Here is a 27860-nt window from a genome sequence, read left to right as displayed (position 1 = left end):
GAAGTATTTTAGATCAAAAGTTACTTAGGTTCGCAAGGAAGGTTCCCTACAACAGAGCCGTCCTAAAAAGTCTACTGCTTTAAGATGGCGGCTGTCTACTAACTCATTTAGTGCCATGTCTGTCATTTTGCATCTAGTTATATCTATGTACGGTACATGTGATATCTATCATGTCTACCATATCTACCATTACATGCAGGCGTAGTTTGTAGGCTATCGGCTACAACATGTATTATTGGAGCTACCTAGCATCGCGTTTGCTCGGCGTCACAACTTTCTTGCCTCCTCCCTACTCCTACTCTGCTCTGTCGTCTCGGTGAGTCCGTCTCCCTCAGACTTTTCGACCAATATAGTAACGCATAGTAACACATGCCTTTCCGTCCTCAGTAACGGTAACGGCGTTGCCAAGATGAGAAAAGTAATTAATCAGATTACCCACTACTGAAAAAAATAACGCCGTTAGTAACGCCGTTATATTGTAACGCCGTTATTAACAACACTGACTATCGCAAATCCTTGCGATGGGAATATCGCGCATGCGCACATCGCAATGGCGATGTTTATACGATATATCGTTCAGGCTGAATATATCACCATTTTTGATATTTTATCACACCCCTAGTGTTTAGCCCTTTTAATATAAAGAAGTACTGTATAGTATTCATGTTTTTGTGTATTTGATTCCGTCAATCACTGAAATCTTTTTAAATAAAAAAAAAAATGGGACTAAAAGTTTCGTGAAATTAAAATGTGTTTAATCGGGATTAATTACAAATTGGCTAATTATTTTTTAATCGAGTCCCACTCTTAACTATAACTTAAAATAACTCTTAATTATAACTTTATTCTCGTAGTCCAATTTATGTATTTAGCCCTAAAAAATGTAATCTTGCGACTTGCGAGGAGAAAGTATTTTTAAATTTAGTGGAGAAGTTAGGTTGCGAGGCCGACGTGACGTGGTGACGTCACTCGCCCGACGTGCACGGCGCCGCTGTGTAGGAATGTGCGCTAGCCAGCCAACTTTTTCCACTTTCCCTTGCCGCTCGTACACTAGCGGACGCCTGCTTAGAGTCGCGCCGAGCCAGCACCGGATCGAGCGGGTGAGTTTTCCGATCGGACCGAAACTTTGGACCAATGAAAATGGGGGCCAGCGAGACTTCGACGGCGGCGGCGCTGTCCGCCGCTGATCAGGACCACGGCTAACAGCTCCGCTTTGTCCGCAGAGCCAGCCCCACCTCATCGTCACTTTTTCCGCAAACTTTATGCAAAAGTCAAACAGTGACCGTGAAATGACGTCGCGCGAATTCTTTCAACAAGGTCGTGCGTTCGGCCCAGCTGACGTCGAACGAGTGTCGTCGAGCGAAAAAGTTGTCGGCCGTTTTTCGACTGCTTGTCGAGGGCTGGCGTGTTTTTGGCGCTGTCGACCGTGCTGGTGCTACTTCAAAATGGCGACCAGCTTCAAACAACTCCTGCAAACTTTACAAAGTCGCTCGCCCCAAGTTAGGAAAAGTTTTCCCCTCATTTAATCGTTTATTCATTTCAGCTGCGAACTATATCCTCTTTTCAACAAAGGAATGGAAATAAATACACGTTTAGAATGTCCGTGCCGGTTCAAATGGCTGGCAAAAGTATCTACTGTATACTGAAATGTGGACACCGGATATGACATTTGATTTCTAAAGTATTGATACTTAATTATTTGTTTTGGCACTACAACCAGAAATTTGTCATCATTTGGTAAACTTGATTTGGCATTACTCTTGATAGTAATTAGAAAGGAGGATTTTTACTTGTTAACTCATTGGCTGCCATTGACGGCGCTGAAAGATGAGCATTGACAGTAGGAGTGGGGACCTCTTGGTACCTCACGATACGATCTGCGATACAAAGCTCACGATAACGATGATCTGACGATATAACGATTATCGATACATTGGTCAGGAAAACATTCTAGAATATTCTACAAACAACTATTAAACAGAAAAACAAGCTTCTGCTCTGAATTGGAATGAGTTTATCACTAGTAGACGTCCAATCCATTTGAACCGGGAGGGTTCAAACCTCCCACTTCAAATGGATTGACCGTCTAGGGCCGTCAGTGGCAGCTAATGCCAGGCAATGAGGTCATTTTGGGCTATATAAGGTCGTTTACCTGTTGATTTTCAGTTACTTCCTGTTGATTTTGGGGTATTTTACGGGTCTCTTCCTGTTTATTTTGAGTTACACAACAGGAAGTGACATGGGAATCACCCAAAATGAATAGGCAGTGACTCAAACTCAACAGGAAATGACATGTAAATGCCCTGAAAATCGGACAGAATGACTGTGAATCCTCTGGTTTCGAATGAACGAACGTTCCCAGTTTTGTTTTTTAAGACATTGACACCTTTTTTAAAACGATATCTCGATTCTTGGCAAGAGCATATCGATAACCTTTTGTGATACAAAGTATCACGATAAATCACCATTTGGATATTTTGTCACACCCCTAATTGACAGCCACTCCTCCCAGTTTAAATGAATTTGATGTGTATCGTTGCCAATGGGAGGCAGTAAGTTCATTTTAGGTACTTGGAGGCTACTTCCTCTTGATTTGGGGTCACTTTTGGTAAATTTTAAGGCAATTTCAGGTCAGTTCCTGTTGATTTTGTCTCACTTTCTATTGCTTTTGGGTCATTTCAGGGTCACTTCTTGTTAATTTGGAAATTTTACACCATAAATGGCAGCCAATGAGTTAAGAAAGTAGGTGAATTTTCACGGAATCTGATGAATTCAACACTGTCAACTGGAAAATTGGATTGAAAGAAGATTTTGGTGGAGGAACGCCCCCACCCCCCCCAAAACTTAACATTCATTCCAAAGCCATCGTTGTTTAAAACATAATCGCTTGTCCCAATGTTTTCTCGCACTTTTGTAGGCAACGCTCCGAAAGGAAAAATGTCGTCCCTCTTTTCCATGGAGACGTTCCCGCCGATGGACGACGCGGTCCGAGCCTCGGCCGCGCCGCAGCTGGTGATGCTGGCCAACGTAGCGGATGCCGTGGCCGAGGAAAAAGAGATGGCGGAGTTAAAGACAGTGGCGTGCGGCTACTCGGACGGCGAGGACGACATCAGGTGAGCGCCTGTCGACTACTGGCTTTTGCGTGCGTGCAAAAGCCCGCCTTGACGCCTCTTTTTGGCAGCTACGGCTATGACGACGGCGCTGCCGTTATTACCGCCGCCGACTATTCGGAGTCAGTGAGCCTAGTCGCGGACGGCGGTGAATTCTCGCCCCCGGACTCGTGCGTCCCTGCCCCTCCATCGCCGCCTGTCCCGGTAGAGGTCACCAAGAAGAAGAGGCCTTTCCACTGCAAGCCGTGCCACTTTCAGGCTGAGGATGAGAATGCCTTTGTTGAGCACCTGCGAACACACGCCGTCAGCAAGGCGGTGGTGGGCCGGCGCGTGGAGGGGCGCAGCAAAGGAAAAGGGGCCCAGGAGCCCGCCGAGGAGGCGGCGGCCGACGCCAAGGGTCTGATCCGCTGCCAGCGCTGTGGCTACAACACCAACCGATATGATCACTACGTAGCACACCTCAAGCATCACGGCAAAGAGGGTGACGACCACAGGTGGGGCTCTCACGCCACCGCTCTTTTGCTTTGCCGCTGACGCTGACATCCTGTTGCAGGGTCTTCAAGTGCACCTTGTGCGCGTACAGTACCGTCAGTCAGTACCATTGGAGGAAGCACCTGAGGAATCACTTTCCCAGCAAGCTGCACACATGCACTCAGTGCTCCTACTTCTCCGACCGCAAGAGCAACTACATCCAGCACATCCGCACGCACACGGGTGAGCCACCGGTCAGAAGGTGACCCGCCTAGGGGTACTCTGATATGGGATTTTCAAAGGCCAGTACTGATTTAAAGAAAAAAAAATCAGACTATGTCTAAAGCAGATTTTGCCAAGTTCAACCCTTATAAAATTCACATCAGTCGACCTGTATAAAAATCTATATACAGGTGGTCCCCGGTTTATGAACGAGTTCCGTTCCTGCGCTGGTCTCTCCCTGCGCAAGTCTGAATTAAGCCTTTGAATACTTCAAAACTCCCTCAAAATAAAAATAAAAAAACGATCCAAAAACATGTATTATACGTCATTGTACTGTCCTCGCCAAGACGTTGGAGCCAAGTCCTAGCTAGACAGTGAGCTAAGCTTGGAAATGACGATGTCAGACGTCCGTGTGGCTTGCTGACTTCATTCAGCTGCTCGTGACATCAAGAATTGCAGAATGAAACTAAAAATAAAATTAAATATGTCTCATCTTCGATATCAATAGTTGCAGAATGAAACGAAAAATAAAATTCTCATCTTCGATAATAGCAATTCAAATAATTTTTTACAAGTAGCTGCTGATACAGCAATAACAAACGATTAGCATGTATCAGTTAGCGTCCGCACATCATAAAACCCCATCATAAAAAACAATCACATAACCTCGCCCCAAGTATTCGACCAGAATAGAAAACGCACAATAAACAGGACAAAAGGGTTTGTATACAGCCGTCACCTCTGGATGGTTCACAAGCAACAAATGTGTGTGCAGGCTGTCAGCTATTCACTCGGCTGCTTCTTCATGTGTGCGTGTGCCGTCACAGCCGTGTGTGGCGTGGGCGGGTGTTTAAATGCTCTTGCGTGGGGAAGGACAACCTGCTCCACGCTTCCTGCGCCAAAATAAAAACACGCATCACAAAACAAAAGTCAACATTAGAGAAAAAAAAAAAAAAACGACGAGACGCACGCATCGTAAAGTCAAAATCGCTTAAGTCGGATCCGTCGTAACCTGGGGACTTTTTTTTTTTTTTATTTATTTTTATTTTTTTATTTTTTTTTCTTCTGCTACAGCTTTTTTTTTAAACTGGCCACAAGGTGGTGCAAAATCACAAGTAACAAAATTCATTACTTAAACAGCAAACATACCGGTAAGTTATTCTTTATACCAGCTTTATATTGGCTGATACCAGGCCAAATGTTGGCCAGCCAATATATCGGTCGACATTTATAAGAAAGATAATCATTCAAATGTTAACATAAGTTATTCTCCTATATTAGCCGATCTTGAAAAAAGTCCATATATCAGCCGACCTTTATATGCACCCTCTTGCTAACTGTCCGTCCGTCCTTCCTTCCAGGTGTGCGGCCTTTCCGCTGCCCGTACTGCGACTACTCCAGCTCCCAGAAGACGCACCTGACCCGACACATGCGCACGCATTCAGGTGAGTTGCTTGCACATTTTCTTTAGTCACATGCACGCTCTGGACCATTCCAAGATTCGTGTTGGCACGCTAACCTTGATCCTCTTTTGACGCCGCTTTTGTTTGTCCACACAAGCACTCGAACGGCGTGGCCGCACGGTAAATGCCTCCTGTCGTCTCTGTGTGTGTTTTGTATTTTTTTTTACAAGGGGGGCCAGAAGTGGGGAAAATAAGCCTGATTTGAAGACATTAGTACATGGAAGGTCACCTAGAACAGATGGCTTTTTACGCTCACTGTGATTTTGGTTACCGCTCTCGCTGTGGTTTATAGCGTAGGTGCATAGTAGGTTTTTGATTGAATGATAAAGACACATATCTACCTCCATAGAAACCTAGCTTTCTGCAGGACTAACGTTACGTGAGCAAGTGACAGCGAGCGACATCTTATTAGTGATGAGAAGTGTACTGCTTTAAGATGGCGGCTGTTTCCTAACACCGATCAGTCTGTCATTTCGCATCTGTTCATTCTACATAGATATGATATCTATGAGACACATCAGACGCTACCTGCTACTACCGTAGCATCATGCGGGCGTAGTTTTTAGCAATGTCGGAATAGTCTGTAAAGGCTGTCGGCTGCGGTAAGGTATTTTGTTTTTAATTGCTTCATCCTCTACGGATGTGGCGTCAGCGCGTTGTCCCGCATTAAAAGAAGTCCGGGCAAAACGTGATGCTTAGAGCTGGCAAAATTAAACGATTCCTCAAGGTGAATAAAATTACTCGGACCAGTTTTTAAACTCAAGTTACTCGAGTTGCTCGAGTATTCGTTTCAGCTCTAGTGCATAGGCAATTCCACTAAGGGCCACGGTGGGAGCTGGCTTTCGTTCCGAACAATAAGGAGGACAATTAAATGTCTTGACTGAGTCAGTTGGAATGAAAACCTGAACTCAACCTTGATTAAATTCGTTGGGAAGTATAGGGTTTACCTTTTGTCTCCCATAGATGGCACTAGACGCCCAATCAATTTGAAGTGGGAGTGCTGGAAGCGAATATACTAACAGTAACTGAGTAAATAACAAATGCTTAGACAATGAAAGGTCTTTTCATGCTACTGCTGTGAATTAAAATGAGTTGATTCACTATTAGATGTCCGATTCATTTGATGTAGGAGGCTGTCACTTCTTATGTATTGGATGTCTACTCGTGATAGTCATTACTAAGAGGGTGCGTCTTTGCCAGGGCCTACCATTGACTCTGCTAGATGTCCAATCCATTTGAAGTGGAAGGGTGGGCAGTGAATAAACAAACAATCATTCGCTGTCAACTTTAGAGTTCAAATGGATTCGATGTCACCAAGTGACAAATACATTTAATTGCACAGCAGCATGAAAAGACCTTTCATTGCCCCAACTAAAATGACCTCTGGGCGTCCATGTTGGTAGGGGTGACGTCCCCATCGAAACAAAGGCATTGAAATTAAAATGAAGTCATAACTAGCTTGTTTCTCAACAGATTTTTTTAAAGATTATTATACTCAGTGGCTGCAATTTATGGCACTAGATGTTCAATCCATTTAAAATGGAAGCGTTGGAAGCAAATTCGCTGCCAGCCTCCCACTTCAAATGGATTGGAAGTCCGCTCGTGATAAACTCATTTCAATGGGTTAGTAACCTTATCCCGATGTCTTACTGAAGTCTGTGTGTTTTTGCGAGCAGGCGAGCGACCTTTCAAGTGCGAGAGCTGCAACTACCTGGCCGCCAACCAGCACGAGGTGACCCGCCACGCCCGACAGGTCCACAACGGTCCCAAACCGCTGGCGTGCCCGTACTGTGAGTACAAGACTGCTGACCGCAGCAATTTCAAGAAGCACGTGGAGCTCCACCTCAACCCTCGCCAGTTCCTCTGCCCGCTCTGCAAATACGCCGCCTCCAAGAAGTGCAACCTGCAGTACCACATCAAATCCCGACACTCGGGCTGCGACGTCACTGTCGACGTCTCCAAGGTTAAGCTGAGGGTAAAAAAACCTGAGGGGTCATCAGCGGAGGAGCTGCCGACTCCTCCCGAGGGACGCTCCGATGCCGTCGACCTTTCCATCGGAAAGAAAGGGGAACAGGGCACGGAGAAAGCAGAGCACGTGGCCGTCGGAAAGAAAGGGGAACGGGGCACGGAGGAAGCAGAGCACGTTGCCGTCGGAAAGAAAGGGGAACGGGGCACGGAGGAAGCAGAGCGCGTTGCCTTGGGAAAGAAAGGGGAACGGGGCACGGAGGAAGCGGAGCGCGTGGGCAAACTGGAGCGGGAGAAAAGCGTCACCGGCGGCAGACAAAAGGAGACGCCCGCCGTCTCCGAAACCAAGAAAAGAGTCAAGAGAAGTGGGACCGACGGAGCACGCCGCCTGGAACCCACGGAGGACCGGACGGAGAAGTCTCCGTCCAATTCTACATCCGGAGGAACAGTCGGCCGGAGAGCTGCGAGCCGGCCTGGAAGTTCCGCCCCCATTGAGTCGGAGCCAGAAGAACCCGCTCGGCGGAAGGGCGGGAAATGCAAAAAGAGGAAGGCGGCAGGAGCGCCGGAGCTTGCTCCGGAGTCTCGCCGGGTCAGAGAGGGGCGGTCCCGTGCGGCACGCGGACATGCCAACACCAGTGAGCCAGTGGAAGAGGGCCCACTCTGCCCACCCTTGGCCAAAGTCCAGGCCGCCGAGCCGGAAGACGACGAGGGCGTACACAGCGGCCACGAAGGCGGCGGCGGTGACGGAGGCGACGTCAGCGACAATAGCGACGGTGCCTCTGAAGGCAGCGATGACTCCGGGCTCAATGGGAAAATGGTCAACGACTCAGAGACGCCCAGCCCTGAAACGCCCGCTCCGACGGAGCAGAAAAGTCACACCTGCATCTTCTGTGACCGCCACTTTCCCCTTGAGTCCCAATACCGCCGCCACCTCAACCGCCATCTTGTCAACGTGTACTATATGGACACGGCGGCGGTCCACTGAGCCTGTTTTTTTTCTCTGATTAAGCTCTAACATGAGCTGCGCTTTTGATTAGCGCCCAGGTCTACAAGCGGCACTTTCATTCAATGACACGTCGGATGATGTCGCAAGGACTCGGCAAGACTAAAATGGTTTTTCACGTAGCGTTTTGACAATCTTCAAGCTAACTCCACTTTATACACAAAGAGTTTGGTGTAACATAAATCAACAATCTACGAGCAAGCAAAATTGAGCCTTGAGTCTATTACGACAACCTTGTCCAGCCAGCTTTTAAAAGGACAGCAGCTTTTTGAGAAAACGTCTAGTAAATCTAGTATATCATTATGAGTGTTGCACACATACATACCATTGACTCCCGATACCTGGTTATGGTATTAGGCAGCAGATTTTTTTTTTTTTTTTTGGAGGTGGGGGATATACCGGTACTTTTTTTTTTTTTGGAAATACAAAATGACTGAATTCTGGAATGTCAAATAAATACTATCATGCTTAAAACCCTTCATGAAAGAGAGGGAAAAAAACTAAATAGGCTTGCCACCTGTCTTTGAAATAAGACTATTCCAACTTGGGAATTAAAATTTGCGTTCAGTATTGAACCAAGATGGAATATATATAAATAGATTTTTATGCATTTTAGGAGTTTTGGAGATGTCCCTTTTTTTCTCGTCGCCCGTACGGCTTTGTGCGCGAGGGGGGCGTTCCTCATTTCTATTTCTGAAAGGTGGCAACCCTAATTATAAACTTTGTGCAGTCAAGGTCACTATACCACATTAGTACGTTAACTTAGTTCATGTGCTTATCACTTTTTTTAGCTGACTACACAAGTTCACTAGCCTGCTTTTCTGTTTTCCCTCATAACAAATACATTCGGAGTAGCTACGCTAGCTTTGCTCATGTGATTATTTTGGTTAGGACAAACATGTTAGTGAAAAGTCTCGGCAAAGATAGCCAACTTTTTTTTTTAAACAGGTTTTTTAAAATTCTCTTAAATGAACAGAAGATGACACACAATCCTGGAGCAACAAAACATTAATACAGATAATAAAACATGCAACAATATTAAATGAGTACAAAAAGAAAATTCTTTTAGTACATAGGTCCAATTGCAAACCAGCCTCAACCCCATCTGAGGTAGAGAAAGTCTTTCTCCATGTACATGTCAGTGTTCATAAAAGGTTAAACCCTGGGTGGTAGGAACGTTTTACATGTATTTTTCCAGTGTTTCAAGTATAAGCAATATAATGGAAAGAATGTTAAATGAGCATTTTAAAACTCCTCGGCTCAAAATACCACAGGACTTAAGACCTAGCTACCATTTTCCATCTCACAAAAATAACATTCAATGACATTTTGCCATTTTTTCCCCCCCTTTAATACGTTTAATGTGTTCCTTTTCTTTGGCATTTATCGGCGGCCATCTTGAAAGACAACCAGTAGTTGGAGACAACCTTGAAGACCACATATCGGACAGTATCGGACGGTTCATCATATCTTAGTACTTCCGATAGTTTCCTGTATTTATTGCCATATCGGGGCCCCTTCCAATCAAGAGCGTATGTTTGCATAGGAACAGTAGGGGCATAACACGACCAAATTTTCAGGATACTCAAATTGTCCCCACCAACTTTGAGGCAACCTTATTTGCATTATATAATGAGTTGTTATAAAATAATAATTATATAAAATTTTTGATAGTCTTACCATAAAAATAGAATACACCCTACCATTATTAGGGAATTATTTTCATTATGTTCACTTTATCCCTTTTCACTTGCTGAATGTCCCATGTCCATTGTTTCCCCCTCAAACGCACATTTGATTGGCTGATGACTTGACCCCCTCCCCTTCGCGCCGCACAGCCCCAACAGATTCATTTTGACAACGTGCTACCCCCTTCGAAGAGGGATATTAGAAGTTTTTCAGTTAGCAGCAGCCACTGTAAGTAATATGATGTCAATGTTGTGGAGGCGGGGGAAATGCCAATAATTTTGCTACTGAAAGTCTGACCTGCATCAGAGTTAGCATAACATTAAACTGTGTGAACTTGCCAACCTGCAAAACGACTGTGGTCAGGCCAGCCTCTACAAGGAACAAGTCGAGCTAGCCATTTGGATCATTGTTTGCCTTGTGGTAATGCAACGTGGTGGCTTCAGAGTGCAGGTCCCTTTATTAAATGTAGCTCTGACCCCAGTTATACTGTTTGGTCTTATTATGTCCGGTCCCCAGCAAAAAGTGTACATGCAGGTTACTGGACTGTCTCAGGAAATTAGAATACACAATATTCTAATTTCCTGACTGTCTCAGGAAATTAGAATATTGTGTATTCTAATTTCCTGAGACAGCCCTGTATATATACACAGGACTGTCTCAAAAAATTAGAATATTGTGTATTCTAATTTCCTGAGACAGTCCAGTATATCGTCCCTACCAATGTTGAGACCAAACCTACGCCCTTGCTTACGAATCAAGTGTTTGTGCAACACTAGTTGTTATACACGCGTCCGGCAACGGTTGATCACATTTTCAATCAGGCAACAAAATGTTGCGGTTGTCGTCAAAGTCCTGTAATAAAGTTGCAGTTGATCACTCAGCGTCTTCGCAAAATCCATCACATGACCAATTTGCGGCCGCTGCAGTTAATAAACGTTTTTTCAATTCGATGAAATGTTTTCAATTTCCATCAGCGTCTTTCAGTCCCGTCGACGCATCCTTTTCAAGGTTGCCAGGTGAGGAAGCAGCGGGGGCGTCCGTAGGCAAAAAGTGACCCCAGCTGGCCCGTGAACTCGCAAAAGTGGGCGCTGTCCCTCCCGCGCCGTCACTGCCACCCAACCTGCAAACATCTTTCTGTCAACAGTGGAAGTCGCCTCGGTGTCGGCGGTAGGCTAACCTGCCGATGACAGTTTGATGTCGGCCGCTGCATCCAGGCGACCTCGACCCTCCAGCTGGTAATCCTGGGGTACCAGTGGCGGAAAGTTCATCATGCGTTGGGCTCCCCCTGAAGGCACCTGAAGCCCACAGCGCGAGAGCGTTAGCGAGTGCTCCATTGACACAGACCCGCTGAAATTTGCCTGGGGTGCGCGCTCACCCCAAGCAGCTTCCGTCCGGCGTGCTTCCGATAAACGTCGTCTGCTTTTTCCACAGCACAGACATGAAGCGGGAGTCGATCGGAGGCGATAACCGAGAACCAGCAGGAACGCTCCCCCTGTGAGACAATGGCGGTGACTGGTTAAGCTACATTTAATTGAATGAATTGAAGTCCTCCCACTTCAAAACGGATAGAACGTCTACTGCCGTCAATGGCACACAAGTTTTTAAAAAATTCTTCCTCTGGCAAAAATGCACCCTCCCACAAATGAGTTTATCACAAGTTGATGCCCAATCCATTTGAAGAGTGGCAAATTAACATTCGTTGAATTTCGTTAATTTGCTGCCAGCCTTTTCACTTTAAATGCATTACACGTCTAATGCTATGAATGGCAGACGATGGTTTAACAAGGAAAATGCCAAAATATCCTCCATTATTTCAACGAGCAGTTCAAAATCAACTTTTCCCATGACAACAAATTTCAGGTGACAAGTGGTAGTGCAAAAAATATCTTGTAATCACATATCCAAACCAGATACAACATTTCACTATGGTTACTTTCGAATACTTTGGACAAACCTACCTGAGAGATGAGCTTACTTCAAATAACCCAAAGGAAATATTGTTTGCAGGAATGTACAGTACATGTCCGACTTCCTGACGATACAATATCGGTTCTTTGGACGAAGATAATTGATATAACAAAGTCTGCCACAATTCATTACGATTGGTTTTACGTGCACAATTATAACTACAGTATATTATATACAATATACAATATATTAACTACAGTGGGGTAAATAAGTATTTAGTCAACCACCAATTGTGCAAGTTCTCCTTCTTGAAAAGATTAGAGAGGCTTGTAATTGTCAACATGGGTAAACCTCAACCATGAGAGTGTGGGGGAAAAAAAAAACAGAAAATCACATTGTTTGATTTTTAAAGAACTTATTTCCACTCGTTACCTGTATTAATGGCACCTGTTTTAACTCATTATCGGTATAAAAGACATTTGTCCACAACCTCAAACAGGCACACTCCAAGCTCCGCTATGGCCAAGACCAAAGAACTGTCGAAGGACACCAGAGACAAAATTGTAGACCTGCACCAGGCTGGGAAGACTGAATCTGCAATAGGTAAAACGCTTGGTGTAAAGAAATCAACTGTGGGAGCAATTATTAGAAAATGGAAGACATACAAGACTACTGATAATCTCCCTTGATCTGGGGTTCCATGCAAGATCTCACCCCGTGGCATCAAAATGATAAGAACGGTGAGCAAAAATCCCAGAACCACACGGGGGGACCTAGGGAATGACCTACAGAGAGCTGGGACCACAGTAACAAAGGCTACTATCAGTAACACAATGCGCCGCCAGGGACTCATATCCTGCACTGCCATACGTGTCCCCCTGCTGAAGAAAGTACACGTACAGGCCCGTCTGCGGTTCGCTAGAGAGCATTTGGATGATCCAGAAGAGGACTGGGAGAATGTGTTATGGTCAGATGAAACCAAAATAGAACTTTTTGGTAGAAACACAGGTTCTCGTGTTTGGAGGAGAAAGAATACTGAATTACATCCGAAGAACACCATACCCACTGTGAAGCACGGGGTGGAGACATCATGCTCTGGGGCTGTTTTTCTGCAAAGGGACCAGGACGACTGATTTGTGTAAAGGAAAGAATGAATGGGGCCATTGATCGAGAGATTTTGAGTTAAAATCTCCTTCCATCAGCAAGGGCATTGAAGATGAGACGTGGCTGGGTCTTTCAGCATGACAATGATCCCAAACACACAGCCATGGCAACAAAGGAGTGGCTTCGTAAGAAGCATTTCAAGGTCCTGGAGTGGCCTAGCCAGTCTCCGGATCTTAACCCCATAGAAAATCTGTCAAGAGTGAGTTGAAAGTCCGTGTTGCCCAATGACAGCCCCAAAACATCACTGCTCTAGAGGAGATCTGCATGGAGGAATAGGCCAAAATACCAGCAACAGTGTGTGAAAAGCTTGTGAAGAGTTACAGAATACGTTTGACCTCCGTTATTTCCAACAAAGGGTACATAACAAAGTATTGAGATGAACTTTTGGTATTGACCAAATACTTATTTTCCACCGTGATTTGCAAATAAATTATTTAAAAATCAAACAATGTGATTTTCTGGGTTTTTATTTCCACATTCTGTCTCTCATGGTTGAGGTTTACCCATGTTGACAATTACAGGCCTCTCTAATATTTTCAAGTGGGAGAATTTGCACAATTAGTGGTTGACTAAATACTTATTTGCCCCACTGTATACACTGCTGGTAAGTTTATGCTAGCCGTCGCAGGAAGCTAACGTTAATATAGCATCATGCAAGTGTGATTATGTCTGAACTCTGAAGTATGGAAATATTTTTAATTTGGTTGTGCTTTCTTTATATCATTAATACATCGCCGAGGTATTGGATTGTTACTTGTTTTCGGCAGATCCTCAAAATTTCTTGTGTCGGACAAAAACGATCGGGACAACCCTACTGAAAAGTATCCTTTTGAACACAACGCCATATTGAAAAGATTAGGTTTTAAACAATATCAATTTGATTGCACTTAAATGGCTATATCGATCCTGATTCCCCAGTTGTTCCACTCTTAGCTGTTTGAAAGAAGTGAGCAGCAGGCAGGCGACCAACTGACCTCTAGGTAGTCGATCCTGGCCAGAGCACCCACGAACAGACTCATTCCGACCTTGAGCGGCAACGTGCGAGGAACCACGGCCCGCGCAGTCACCACGGCTTTTACTTCCTGTTCGTCCAGTAGGTCCAAGATCTGCATACGCCCGTACAGGTTTTTAGCCAAGCTGTCGGGCGCTAAGTAAGTGGCCAACTCACGTCGTGTTCCTTGGCGATTCCCGGCGTGTCGAAAAACCAGCGCGCATCTTTCACCTCGTTGTAGGTCAGGCGGCTGCTGGGGTCTTCTGCTTTTTCTGTGGAAAAACGGGATGTGTCAATGTTAGCTTTCCACGAAGTGATGTCCCGATCTGATACTCGGTATCGGACAGGATCGGATTTGGGCACAAGATCGGATTCAATCCAATAGTCGCGTGCGTTTTCAGTACCATCGTGCTTTTCGGCTGCTGTAAATGAAACCGCTAGGCAAACATCTGCTAAATTGGACTCCTTCTCTTTAGAAAATAATGATAGTAACAGAGCATCGTGTAATATTTCTTGAGGTGGTACCAACAGGGCTCACTTTTGATTTACCAATGACTGGTTAGATTATTTTATTGTATAACTTTTACTGGTTTAAAATTGTGGGTATTGGATCGGTATCTGAAAAACATATTGACCGGAAGTTTTAAAAAATTCTGCATCGAGACGTCCCTAGTTGCACCGACAGTAGTAGGATATCGGAAGGACCCTAAATCAGGCATGAAAATGGGTCAGGGGTTAAAAAGGTGAGAAAGGTGTGGAGGAAATATGTTCCGGCGTTCTGCCAAAATGTCCTCTGTCGGCGAAACGTCCTACATGTGGCGAATTTGACCATTTTAATTTTTCACATAAGGCTTAATATTCGAGAGGGGGTTTAATTAGTTGAAGGAGTTGATTTCAACCACCATTGACTCGCACTAGCTTAGCCACTCCGGACCCCTGAAACTAACAAATAACTGGCAAACTGCACAGAATTTGTTCAAATCAACTCCAACGACTAATTAAACCCCGGCTAACTCAAAGATTAAGCCTAATGTAAAAATTCTGAACTTCCCCTTTCAAATAAAGACCATTGAATATGGCCATTAAAATGTTGTCTATAAAAGTTTTAGAGCAATAAAATAAACAACAAAAATGAATGAAATGAACAAGAATCCTTCAAACTACTGTATTTCATAATGGGTCCAAATTATTTTTCGAACGGATCATGTGACTACAGCACCTTAGAGACAGCCGTTTGCATTGCTTAGCCAAAACTACAGCTGAGGAGGCAAGATGGATATTTAGAATTTCTTTAAACCTAAGCTTTCAAAACTTTCAACAACAACTGAGCTTGAACCGAGGATTGAGCACGAGCAGTATCAAAAAGTCCTGGCTTTCGTGTTACCTGTTGTGCTGTAATTCCAAGTGGTGCTTGAATTGGATGCTATAGCGGTCGACAGTCTTTTTGAGCCAGCGCAAAGTTCGCAGCGCACGGAGATATTTTTGTCATCTTTACTGGACAAAAATGTGACGTAATGGCTGTGTTTCCAGTGTACAAATGCAGCCGTTTGTAGTATATCTACTGCCTATTTCATTGCATCCTGGAGGGGAAGCAAGGCTGTGTTGTTTTGGCCGCAAACTCCCAGCGCTCACGGCTCACGCATCATGGTAATACACGTGACCCTTTTTTTCTCATCCTTGATTAGAAAATGTGACATGTGATGTCACTCCCATGACTACAGTATTCTTCATTCTACATACATTATGGGGCAATAACAAAATAGTAACGCACAGGCATCAAGGAAAGTAATTTTACTCAGATTACTGATTTAGAAAAATGAACGCGTTAGATTGTTCTTTACTGAAAGAAAGTAATCAGATTATAGTTACGCATTACTCACATTACGCGTTACTGACAACACTGCTTTTATATTACCGTTAAATACACAAGCTTGACGCTACCTTAACGGGAGCTATTTTTCACTGGACGCTCTGGCAGTGTTCAACGCAAGCTGCGACAAACGGCAGTAACTTTGTCATACCGCAAAATATGAAAACGATTAAAACCATTACTCACCAAATTCAATATGCTGCCGAATGCATTCATCTAAAAAAAAAAAATTGGGAGTGAGACCTCACCTCGTCCAGCGAACGTGAATTTGTTCTTAGGACAAGATCATCTGTCGCAATTAGCGATCTTTGACGCTCTTTTTCTCCTCCCCACATACAAACTTGATTCTCTCTCAGCGGCTGTGATTAACCTCAATGAAGTTGCTCTCCTAACTAAGCCTTGCCTATCATTCGTCTTTGTAAGTTTTTAGTAACTTTGTGTATTGAATTTGAAAGGAAAATGTGTGTTTTGTTTTTGGCGAACTTTTTCATGAAGCTAAAGTGTTGAAGCGACTCACACGTGGAAAAATACGATTGTACAACGTTTTAAATGTATTCATTTGGTATATTTCAGTTACCACGATTTGAGAGATCAATAAATTGAAGAATTTACGCCTTGCGTTTGGAGTGTTTCTTTTTGGGTTTGCTGGAATAGCGTCACTGACACTCGCACCATTAAACAGTGGAAGGGGTAAGTGCTGCCGCGCCAAGCCACTTCTGGCTGCATTTTCGACACATGAAAATTAACGAATATGTACTACTGTATGACGGAAAATTTTAGTGGTTTTGTAACCGCCACGTTTTCATAGCATGGTAAACCGTGAAGGTAACCGGCACATGCCTACACCCGAACCCCCCCACCCCCCTTAAAAGTTTTCTCCTCGGATCTACACGATTCAAGTAGGTCATCCTTTTTGACTTCAAAACGGCGAATTTCGCCGAAAGGTGAGAGATTTTCATGCCTGCTAAATACATCATTAAATCGCAGGCATCGGTATCGGAGTACTAAGAAATAATGCACCGATACTGTCCAGTGTGGGCCCGTCGAGATTTAGTTTTTTTAACCGCCAGTTGTCCTTCCTAAAATGACAGGGGAAAAGTAGGCTAGCGAACTTCTGTAGTCTGCTAGCAAAATCGATTAGCACATGATCTACGCTAACATAGCTACTAATGTGGTACAATGGCATTAACTGTGCATTCAAAGTTTTTATTAGTCTTCATATTGTTTTAAAGGGAACCTCGGACTTAGACTTGTAGGCGCTAATAAGCCAAAATTGTTCTCCTTTGTTAGTAGAAACACATAAAATATTGCCATTGATTTAAAAATCTATAATATTTAGTACATGTTATGACCTACAGACAGTGCCATGTTTTATGAACGCTCGGAGTGATGGCATAGTTTGTCACTGTCACTAGAGGAACACTACGGGGTTAATGCGATTCCTTCTACGCCGTGAGACGTCCAACACATGCGCTCATCAGTTAAAGGTGATGAGTACTTACTGTTTGTGTTTTTATTGAGTCTTATTACCATTTCATTGCCTCAAAATACTTTTTTCATGTGTTTCCCTTTCATACTTTTTAAGCATAGGGTTTTCTTGTGATAGCTTTAAAGCAGATTGTTGATCTGTTGACCACATTAGTCACGTAGCATTAACCAACCATATTTGATATTACTAGGTTTAAGTATTTTCTTAAGACATCTTTAGTATGTTCTGTCTGTATGCAACAAAACAAATCAAGCTGAAAGCGCACGGTAGTACTTTGGGTCTCAAATTCGCCTCTTGTAATACATTTCACCAATTAAGCTCATTTTGGCAGAACACCGTTTTTTTTCTTACTCTTGTCATGTCTCATCCCCATCTTTCCTGTTCATGTTGCTTTTGCTGCAAGTTTTGTGAAATATCGACAGTGCTGTCATGCTCATTAATGTTCCTCTCGGGTTCAAATTGAAAGGGTTGAAAAGATGACATGTTTATGTCGCTAGAGTCATACTCTGTAAGCCTGGCAGCGTAACCATGTGACGTCACCGCCTTCTGACGTCGACAACAATAGCGACCTGCTAGTTAAACTAATTTTACGAACTGTATAAAAATGAAAACATCAAGAGGGGTTTCAATATCAAATTAGTTTAACTCATGATAACGTTTATCTTTTAAGAACTACAAGTCTTTCTAGCCGTGGATCCCTTTAAGCAATGTCTGATCAAGCAGATCAATAGCAATTATTTGGCATTTGAATATGCAGTAATTTAGTGTTGAAAAATCTTTGTATATATGTTTAAAAAAAAAAAAAAAAAACGTGGTATCCATACAGTATCAGTATTGACTGATACCACACACCTAGGTATTGGAATCGAGAGCAAAAAAGTGGAATTGGCGCTGACTTTTCTCACCAATTGTGGGGCTCTTTCCGTCATCATCTTCACCAAAGGCCAAAGCGTCCGGATCAAAAGTGATGGTTTCTCGTCCGACTTTGGGCAGGAAAGTTCGACCCACGTGACCTGAACACAAATCAAAGAGTAACTCGGACCGCTCAGAACAATCCGCCCGGCCATGTCGTACCTACTAAGTAGCCGTGGCGGCGGATGTCTCGCAGCCCCTCGACTTGGCCGGAGGACGCGACATCCTCCGCCTGAGCGAGTCGCCGGTGTCGTCGGGACATCCGGTATGCCGTGGGGTTGACAATCGGGAACCTGAGCAGGTTCAGCGTGGTCCCTGCACACAATATAGCGGCCACTCACAATAACGGTAGCTTTTCTTCCCCTCCCGTGGTCCCCGTCGTCTGCGCTAAAGTGACATTTTGTCAACTGGCTTTTTACTGCTTGTCAAAGATGTTTTCACCAAAAATCCAAACATTTCTTCAGATTAAAAATTCACATCATTTGATGATTTGAAAGCTTTGTTACGTGTGACTCCAATGCCCATCTGCACTCGCCTCTCAAATTTTCCTCAACATAGTGAACAAACATTCATTCGCTCCTCTCAGTCCAAATGGACGGGAGGTCTAGCACCGTCAATGACAGCCAATTATGTAATACATTTTAAAAACACGATATTTTCTACCTGATTCTCTGTTTAAAAAAATCAAAGTGGAAGGATTTCAAGATGGCCCTTACACAGTTTGATTATTCTGAAAGCAGCCCACAGAGAAAAAGTTGGGACATGTCTGGCTTCGACTAGCAACAGGAACCCACTGGAAAAAATTCAACATTTGCTGAGGAAGAAGCGACTTGACAAGCACTCTAAATTTTCAGTCCCTGAAAAAAGTAGCAATTTTTACTCACCGGGCCACGGGGAAACGGTCGCTTCACCGACCAGGTTGGAGGCTTTGGACTTGCAGTAATCGGAGTGGAGTAGCGCGTTGAAGAGCGTGGACTTGCCTGCGTTGACGTTGCCCACCAGGTAGACGTCGCCTTTGTACCTCCACATCCTCTGCAGGCCGGAGATCAGAGCCTCCACACCGTAGCCGGTCTTGGCGCTGACAAGGCAGACGTCCAACACCCGATCTCCGTAGCCGGCATCCTGACAGTAGCCGGCCAGCTGGCGGCGGATTCGCCGCAAATAGTCAGGCGAGTCGGCAGGAAGGACGTCGATCTTTGTACCCACGACCACCACCCGTTTGTCGGGGCCAACCAAGTCCAGGAGGTCTGGGATGATCGAATCGGGTAGGTCCAGGAGGTCCACCACCAGAAGCACCAGACCCTTCTGGGAGCGGATGCTCCGCACAATGTTGCGGAACTCCTCCTTGGACACAGACAGGTCCATGGCCTTCTGATGGTGACGAAACAAGTGACAGCGCTGGCAGGTGGCGTCTTCCAGACCTCCCTCCTGGAGCAGGGCCTTGTACTTCTCGCCGGGCAGGTACCCCGGGACGGTGGCGTCAACACAGTGCAGGACGGCACCGCAGCCTGAACAGTGGCAGTTGCCTATGGGTTCCTCTGGATCTGCTGTCCCGAAGATCTTGTGCCCGCCCTTCTTTTTACGGTCAGCATCCGACGTGCCGGGACGCGATGGGCAGTCAGGGTCATCAAGGGATTCCACTCCAGTGACATTCTTGCGAGGACGTCGCGAAGACCTGCCAGCGGCTTGATGGATAGGCGAGTCGGCTCCCTCGTCTCCCGCATCTGAAAGGACACTGAATGAGCGTGCAAGTCCCCGTGTTGCGACCCCCATAAAAGTCGAGAAGACTCAAATTAACTCTTTGATGCATAAGTGGGTCAAACATAACAGTCACATTGTTTTTGAAAAATAACATAGAACACTTTTAGTTTTATTTTTAATGGGATATTCATTGGATGCCATTGAAGGCGCTAAAAGTCCAATCCCTTTTGACAGGGAGGGGTGAATGAACGCAGTCAAAATGGATTGGACGTCAAGCGTCGTCAATGGCAGCCAACAAGTTAAAGGGACTATACGGAGTTTACTCGTGACTGCCACCTCCGGACTAAAGCTTAACTCCAACTGCGCTCCAGCATGGCACGCATGGTTGTCCAAACACAAACATAAATCAAAGGGCGTTTGGCCCTTCAAATTGGCACCAGAAACATAAAAATATTAGTAGCAAGTCTTAAGTGGGTAAGAAAAGTGTTTTTGCTAAGAAGAGACACAGTGAAACAGTGCTGCTGCCGCGGGAACGTGCACAGGCGTGTGTTCACCACAGTGATCAAGCTGAACACACTCAAAGGTAAGAAAATGGGCTTTTGGGGGCAATCTCATTTAAAATGTCTGGGCTCTTTTTACTTGTTAGGGTATTGGTGGAACCTGCATGGAATAGAAATTTATTTTAAATTAACCCTATAAAAATCTGGTATAGTCCCTTTAAAATGCAAAAGTATACTCTTCTACTATCAAGAGTGATGAAAAATCTAATTTACCTCATGAAAACAAGTTTCTGGTGACTTGTAGTAGTGCAAACACAAATAATTATCGATACTTTAGCAATCAGGTATTGTATCCAGATAAAACATTTCACTTTAGATACAAATTTGACACATTTGACAACCCAAAATTGGCCACTCGTTAAAAGCTCGAACACACGCAAGCACCGAGGTAGGAAAGCGCATGCGCAGTCTGCGCTGACCTATAAACTCCGCAGGCAGGAAGTGTTCTTCTCGGTCTGGCTCTACCGTGCAGTTCGGTTCGTATCTACGTGGGAGACTGCCACCTCCACGCGGGCCGCCGCTCCAAGCGCGTCCCGGCTCTGCCTTCGGGCCCAGAAGCGAGATGCCACATCGAGTCGAACGCCGGAACACGCGCCCCAAGTTGGCGGTCATGCGCACCATCGTCAACATGTTGTCGTCAACGCCGGTGTAGGTTCACTACACATGTAGGCGCCTACACATGGGACCGATTGCAGCTGTCGGCAGTCGGATTGGGACTGCGCATGCGTAAAATAACGTCACTTCCTCTCGAGCGACAATTTTATCAACTCCAAAGTTGAGCCCTGATTAAAAATAGTTTTTAGACATATTTTGTTTGGCCTGTCCAACCTTGAAAAGATATGTTGTAAACCCCACCCCAAAAAAAGCTACAATGCTCAAGTAGGTCGAAATCCAGTGTAGGACTACTGCACCTTCAAACATGTTTTGTTTTCTCCTTGAGATAACTATTGTTGTGATTTGGTCTAAACAAATAAAAGTTGATTCGATTTTATTTGACTTAGAACACATCCATAACTGAACAGTATGGACATGCAGGTGACAATGTTTTTTTTAAGGTTATATTATTATTATTACTATGGTTATTCTTTGTTCCGCAGCCCCTTTGAGCTCATTTTGACCCCCTTAAAATGCTTCAAAATGCACCAAAATCGGCAGGCAGGTCAAGACAGGTGCAATCTTTGATACCGTGTAAAGACAAATTTCAAATACACTATGTAGCGCCCCCTAGCAGTCATTCTTTGTCCCGCCAACGCTTTGAGCCCTACTTTGACCCCCTCAGGATGATGAAAACTCACCAAACTCAACAGTCAGGTAAACACTGGCGAAAACTTTGATCAAATGTAAAAATAAATAAATAAAAATCTAAATATGCGTAAATTTGTGTAGCGTCCCCTAGGAACAAAATCAATATTTAATTTTATTTATTTATTTATTTATTTATTTATTTATTTATTTATTCTTTTAAGGTGAATGAGGAGGCAACAATGCAAAGGTTAAAACTTAGAACACATCAGTACGATATGAATGGGATACCATACGCGGTTCCCAGTTTTCTTTGGGTGGGCAGAGCGTGTCCGTGGGTGGGCACTGCGCCCCCCCCCCCCCAACGCCCCTGGTCTACACCTTGAAGTTCAACTACATTGCCAGCATTTGCTCTAATTATATATGGCGGAAAACACAGACAAGACTGAAAAAGCAGTTTCTGCTCTTGCACTCCTTTTTAAAAGAAACTGCTGTATTTTAAGCCAAAACAACTGTTGTGTTTGATAAAAACAATATGTCTATATGCTGCCATAGCAGATTCATGGCGCATTAAGCCCCCGAACTATTTTTAATTTGCCCGTTTTACCCCGGAAACCCCCGTTTACTGATGTCGCTCAACTGTTTTTGTTTCAACCCAGCCATGAAAACAAGGTAAGTAATTATATTTATTCTTCAAAATGTCTGTCATTTTTAGCTTAGAATCATAAATTGATGATTATTCACTCACATATTTTAAACTTTTAAACAAATGACGTCACAATGAAAAAATGGCGTCTGTAAAAAAGTCACGGATATCTAACTCATAACTATCGCTAAATTGTATTTTTATGTTACTGTCGCATTTTCCCCGATATGTTAGATGATAAATAATTGATCCAAACAAAGAAAATTTGGAGAAAAAAAAAACCATTTAAAAGGGTAAATACATGAAAAAGAACATCTTGACCACTCCTTGATGTCTGCGATTTCTGCATCGCGACCCTTGTTATATGACCATGTTTCACCCATAAAATCCCTCCAAAAATCCAGCTGTGGCTAGTCACAGCTGTGTTTTGGCACTCGCTGATACATGCGACATGGAGTTTTTGGATCGAAACAAGGTAAGTACACGATAATATCTCGTTAAAGTCATGGCGTCTATAATTCTGCTCTCGTGTGCTCTCACCTCCAGATACTCCTGTCCAAAATTTTTCTTCCCCAAGAAAATTGAGATTTTAAGCTTTCCAATGATGTATCAAACATGCAAATCGGACAATTTTCAAATTTGGCCAAATTGAGGTCTCAGAGCGGAACTTCAAGTCACCTGAGTGTTTTCCGCCATATGGCGTATTAGCCCCTCCCAGCGAGTCGAGCTGTGAACTGCATTTTATTTTGATTTGTAGGTACAGTCTATAGCAGCCATGTCCAAAGTCCGGCCTATGGGCCAAATGCGGCCCGTGGTCAAATTTCATCCGGTCCCCAGCCTCTGTCATAAAATTAATAACGTCTGGCCCGCACACAGACTTGATAAATTGGTCAGCAGTACTGCTACCAGCATATGAAGTAGCTTACACACTAAATGCTGCTCCTCATTTACCCACTAAAAGGCAGCAGCACTCTGAGCAACATCACCCCGTGTGACCCTTTAATTTCAATTTTCTAAAATGGCGACAACAAAAAAAAAAGAAAGTTGACTGCGATGGCCGACGCTACAAGGATAGGTGGAAATTGGACTATTTCTTCACTAAAATACTCAACAACTGTGTCTGCCCCATTTGCAAAAAACGCAGTCGCTGTTTTTAAAGAGTTCAATGTGAGGCGATATTACCAAACAAGACACGCTGGCATGTACGACAAGATTACAGGGAAGATACGCATCGAGAAATTGAAGCAACTTAAAGTTAACTTCACAACAGCAGTATTTTGCAAAAGCCCGAGAGTCGAAAGAGAACGCCACAAAGGCTAGTTGCGAGATTGTTAAAATTATTAATTAAAAAAAAAATAACAAAGCAAATGTAAAACCCAGAATGGCTTGCTAAAATTTGCTTAAATATAATGTTCTGCGTAAAGGACGTCAGCCAAGGTCGGCCCCCCACATTTTTACCACACCTAATCTGGCCCCCTTCGCAAAAAGTTTGGACACCCCTGGTCAATAGTCAAATTCAACATTAATTTTAAAAAAATGACATATTAAAATGCGTTATATGAACTGCATAAGTGTTTTTTTGTTATTGTATGGTTGTTTATTTTGGAGTGTTTTAAATCGTTTCTTCATAAAAGGCGAACCTCCTGCTTTTGACACTAATCGCAATATAAATATTTTTTCCAGAATGCACTTCAAATCGACTCTGGAAAATATTGTCAAAGTTGTACTTCGAGTCATTGATTTTTCTGGACACACGTGTATTTTTTATGTTTAATAATGACAAATATATGGTCAATTATTAATTATTGGCTTTATGGAAATGAAAATAATACAATAGTTTCCCATGACTCACATGTGTCTCCCATGATGCTTATCAGTGAAACAGCAATGATTCCTTGAAAATGTGAGCCCAACTGTAGATTTATTTTTTCTGGTTATAATATGAAAATATTTATTGAGTTGTATATGGAAAACATCTTGAACGTGAAGTTGTAATTTGTGCTGCTATTTTATTGGACTGGGCTGGTGTCACGGTGGAATTGGGCTGCAGACTCTCTTTCCCATCTGGCAGCTCTGGTTACCAGTTGGTGCCAGATGCTGTCATGGTAACCCTTATTGCCAGATGGGAAAGGCAGTTCGTCTCCAGCCCAAAAATATTTCTATTGCTGTTGGTGTGAAAAGCAAAAGGAAAGCCACGAGGAAACGACACAAAACACAACAGAATATGCAACAATACCCCCCCCCAAAAAAATATATATTTTAATTACATGACACATTTTAATGTGCCCTTTTGGGAATTATTGTTGAATTTGACTGTGTACCTACAGATCAGAAAAAAAGGCAAATTTGACTTTTGTGGGATGGCGGACAAAACATGTTTATGACCCAGCGGTGTCAGCAATAGAATTAACTTACAATAATAAACATCTTGACACTGTTCGTGTTCAATCGTCGGTTCCAGCTCAGTTGTTGCTGAAGTTTTTTTAAAGCTTAGGTTTAAAGCAGGGGTCCCCAAACTTTTTCCTGTGAGGGCCACATAACTTGTCCCTTCTCTGATGAGGGACCGGGGTCAGTGTGGAACAGAAAAAGTGTGACGATTGCAGGACTGCCTAAATGTAAAAATGTATTGTTTTTCAGAAAGCCACAATCAAATAACCCTTTCTGGATTCTTCACGGAACAAAAGTAAATAAAATGAAAATAATAAAAATAATTTAAAAATATATATATATAATATAATATAACACGATTAATTAAATAGATAATAACCAAATAACCCTCTCTCTGGGTTCTCCACAGAAAAAACCAGGAAATAGATAACACAAGTATAAAATAAATAAATAAATTGTTCTGGGTGCCGGACCAAATGTGGAGGCGGGCCGTATCCAGTCCGCGGGCCGTAGTTTGGGGACCCCTGGTTTAAAAAATATTCTAAATATCCATCTTGCCTCCTCAGGTGTAGTTTTGGATTAGCAAAGCAAAGGACCGTCTCTAATGTGCTAGTCACATGATCTGTTCGAAGAATAATTTTGACCCATTATGAAATACTTTGTTGGATTCTTGTTCATTTCATGTATTTTTATTTGTTGTTTTATTAATTTTAGTGATGCACGATAATACATTTTTCAACCGATATCGATAACCGATAATTACCTGCCCCTTCCACCCGATAACCGATAATGTCACGCCGATAATACTATTCAAATATGTATGTAAAATTTTAAAGTATACAAAGATAAATGTTACTGTGCAAAAATGTAATGTAGTGCTATTTTTTTCCACATCAAATGTGAACAAGTAGTAAATTCCAACAATTAAACAATGGCAATGACATTGTGTAATGGTAAGCTTTTGGCAACAATTACTTAAGGAGTTAACACCCAAGTTGCAGAAAAATGCCTTTAAAAGTAAGCCATTCCTAACATATATCACATTACTACACTGCAAAAACACCTCCTTAAAACTAGCAGAATTGGACAAAACTGTTGATTGCGCACATTTGGAGGCTAAATCAAGTATATAATTATCGGATTGCATTATCGGTTGAATTTCGTTTTATCTGGATTATCTGTGTGACATCATAATTGCCATTATCGGCCGATAATTATCGGTGACCGATATTATCGTGCATCTCTAATTAATTTACAACTTTTATAGAACACATTTTAACGGCTAGGTCTTTATCTTAAAGGGGATGTTCTAAATTTTTGACATTAGGCTTAAATTTTGAGTTCGCGGGGGTTTAATAGTCGGTGGAGTTGATTTGAACAAATTCCATGCAATTTGTCAGTTATTTGTTTGTTTCAATGGTTCCTGCTTGCTTATCATGCCAATAAAAATCAGCATATGCACGCATGAGAATTAATAGGAAAGTCAATTACATCCAATGACATTTTTCGGCCCCTGGGGGGGGGGCACAATCTTTGCGTATGAGATTCATTAATAACATGCACTTAACAACGACACACGCTGCAAGGCGCTAAAATGCCAGATCTAATTGGAACAAATATATATATATATATATATATATATATTAGGGCTGTCAAAATTATTGCTTTAACGCGCGGTAATTAATTTTTTAAATTAATCACGTTAAAATATTTGACGCAATTAAACGCACATGTCCCGCTCAGAAAGTATTTTCTGCCTTTTGGTAAGTTTTACAGCAAGACTTTTTGTGCTGTCCAACAGCGAACTCTTGTGGTCGCTTTGCGACATGGTTTATTGTTTTCTTTCCAGTTCATTATGGCTGCACGACGTCTCAAGCTGATAATGTTGTGCTTATATGATCCTTGGACAAGATTTGTCCGTAAGTATGGTTGTTGTAAAGAATGTACATATTATGTTAGTAAGCGAAATGTTATATTTTTTGTATGAGACGCTTTTTGTTTATGTTTAGTGAACATGTATAGCGTGCTAAGCTAACGTTGTTGCTAATGCAATGCTTGTGTACATTTTTTTTGTAGTTTTACGACGGTCTAAAGAGGACAATGGTTTGAGGCCATTTTATTAATAAATCAGATGAAAAAGGAAGAAGTCTAATTATTAAGGCGTCGTTCACTAGCTGTCTAGCTTTGGAAAAAGTAGACGCTTCAGAGTGAGGACAGCATAGACAGATTTAAATGACAGTAGAGTGAAATGCCCACTACAGTCCTTTTGTACCGTATGTTGAATGTATACAGTGGGGAGAACAAGTATTTGATACACTGCCAATGGGAAAACCCATTGGCAGTGTATCAAATACTTGTTCTCCCCACTGTATATCCATCTTGTGTCTTATCTTTCCATTCCAACAATTTATTTTACAGAATATATATATAATTTACAGAAAAATATGGCATGTTTTATAGATAGTTTGAATTGCGATTAATTGCGATTAATTACGATTAATTAATTTTTAAGCTGTAATTAACTCGATTAAAAATTTTAATCGTTTGACAGCCCTAATATATATATATATATATATATATATATATATATATATATATATATATATATATATATATATATATATATATATATATATATATATATATTTACCCGCGTCCGGGTGAGGGAAAACACAGTTTATTGTTACTGCTCATTATAAGAGGTCATTTGAGCCTTTTTTGTCTGGTCTCTCACCTAGGATCTGTTTGCCATGGGTGACCCTGTCAGTGGCACAAAGCCCCAGACTAGCATCATAAGGACACACACCCTCCCCCAAGCCCCCGCCACCATGGTCTATTTTTTATATTTTTAATTGCAAATTGGCAGTTAGGTCTTCATCAGTCTATAAATAAAAAATGAAAATCCACTTTATGTATCCAGCATATCCACAAAGGTCCTGGGTTGGTTATTAACTGTTTTAAAAATACATTTCATATAAAATATGTACTACTGTATATATAAAAATGAAATACAAATTTGGTCATTTTTAAAAGATACTCTAAAATGTGAGAAATAAATGTATATTT

General features: G+C 42.7%; 2 protein-coding genes across 2 annotated transcripts; one reads left to right on the top strand and one right to left on the bottom strand.

Annotated features, from left to right (window-relative positions):
- The first annotated feature begins 963 nt into the window (after positions 1–963).
- Positions 964–9889, top strand: rest (RE1-silencing transcription factor). Its single transcript, XM_057851030.1, has 6 exons — positions 964–1100; positions 2918–3113; positions 3182–3604; positions 3664–3824; positions 5165–5248; positions 6943–9889. The coding sequence occupies exons 2-6, from the start codon at positions 2938–2940 to the stop codon at positions 8214–8216; spliced, it is 2118 nt and encodes a 705-aa protein (XP_057707013.1). The 5' UTR covers positions 964–1100; positions 2918–2937; the 3' UTR covers positions 8217–9889.
- Positions 9890–10755: 866 nt separating this feature from the next.
- Positions 10756–21227, bottom strand: noa1 (nitric oxide associated 1). Its single transcript, XM_057851032.1, has 9 exons — positions 20938–21227; positions 19142–19981; positions 18420–18572; positions 18251–18358; positions 14164–14258; positions 13970–14101; positions 11299–11415; positions 11101–11218; positions 10756–11043 (listed from the first exon to the last, which is right to left on the bottom strand). The coding sequence occupies exons 1-9, from the start codon at positions 21146–21148 to the stop codon at positions 10904–10906; spliced, it is 1914 nt and encodes a 637-aa protein (XP_057707015.1). The 5' UTR covers positions 21149–21227; the 3' UTR covers positions 10756–10903.
- Between the last annotated feature and the right edge of the window lie 6633 nt (positions 21228–27860).

The sequence above is a fragment of the Corythoichthys intestinalis genome, chromosome 11, assembly GCF_030265065.1.
Source record: "Corythoichthys intestinalis isolate RoL2023-P3 chromosome 11, ASM3026506v1, whole genome shotgun sequence".
Taxonomy (NCBI): Eukaryota; Metazoa; Chordata; class Actinopteri; order Syngnathiformes; family Syngnathidae; genus Corythoichthys; species Corythoichthys intestinalis.
This window is presented reverse-complemented; position numbering and strand designations above follow the sequence as displayed.

What these genes read in the sequence shown, in the direction of transcription:
- rest (XM_057851030.1), top strand. Translation starts at nt 2,938, where the DNA reads ATGTCGTCCCTCTTTTCCATGGAGACGTTCCCGCCGATGGACGACGCG. An exon ending in GACGGCGAGGACGACATCAG is followed by an intron (nt 3,114 to 3,181) that starts GTGAGCGCCTGT and finishes TCTTTTTGGCAG; the next exon opens with CTACGGCTATGACGACGGCG. An exon ending in AAAGAGGGTGACGACCACAG is followed by an intron (nt 3,605 to 3,663) that starts GTGGGGCTCTCA and finishes ATCCTGTTGCAG; the next exon opens with GGTCTTCAAGTGCACCTTGT.
- noa1 (XM_057851032.1), bottom strand. Translation starts at nt 21,148, where the DNA reads ATGTTGACGATGGTGCGCATGACCGCCAACTTGGGGCGCGTGTTCCGG. An exon ending in CGGAAAGAGCCCCACAATTG is followed by an intron (nt 14,259 to 18,250) that starts GTGAGAAAAGTC and finishes GTTTTTCCACAG; the next exon opens with AAAAAGCAGAAGACCCCAGC. An exon ending in CCGGACGGAAGCTGCTTGGG is followed by an intron (nt 11,219 to 11,298) that starts GTGAGCGCGCAC and finishes TGTGGGCTTCAG; the next exon opens with GTGCCTTCAGGGGGAGCCCA.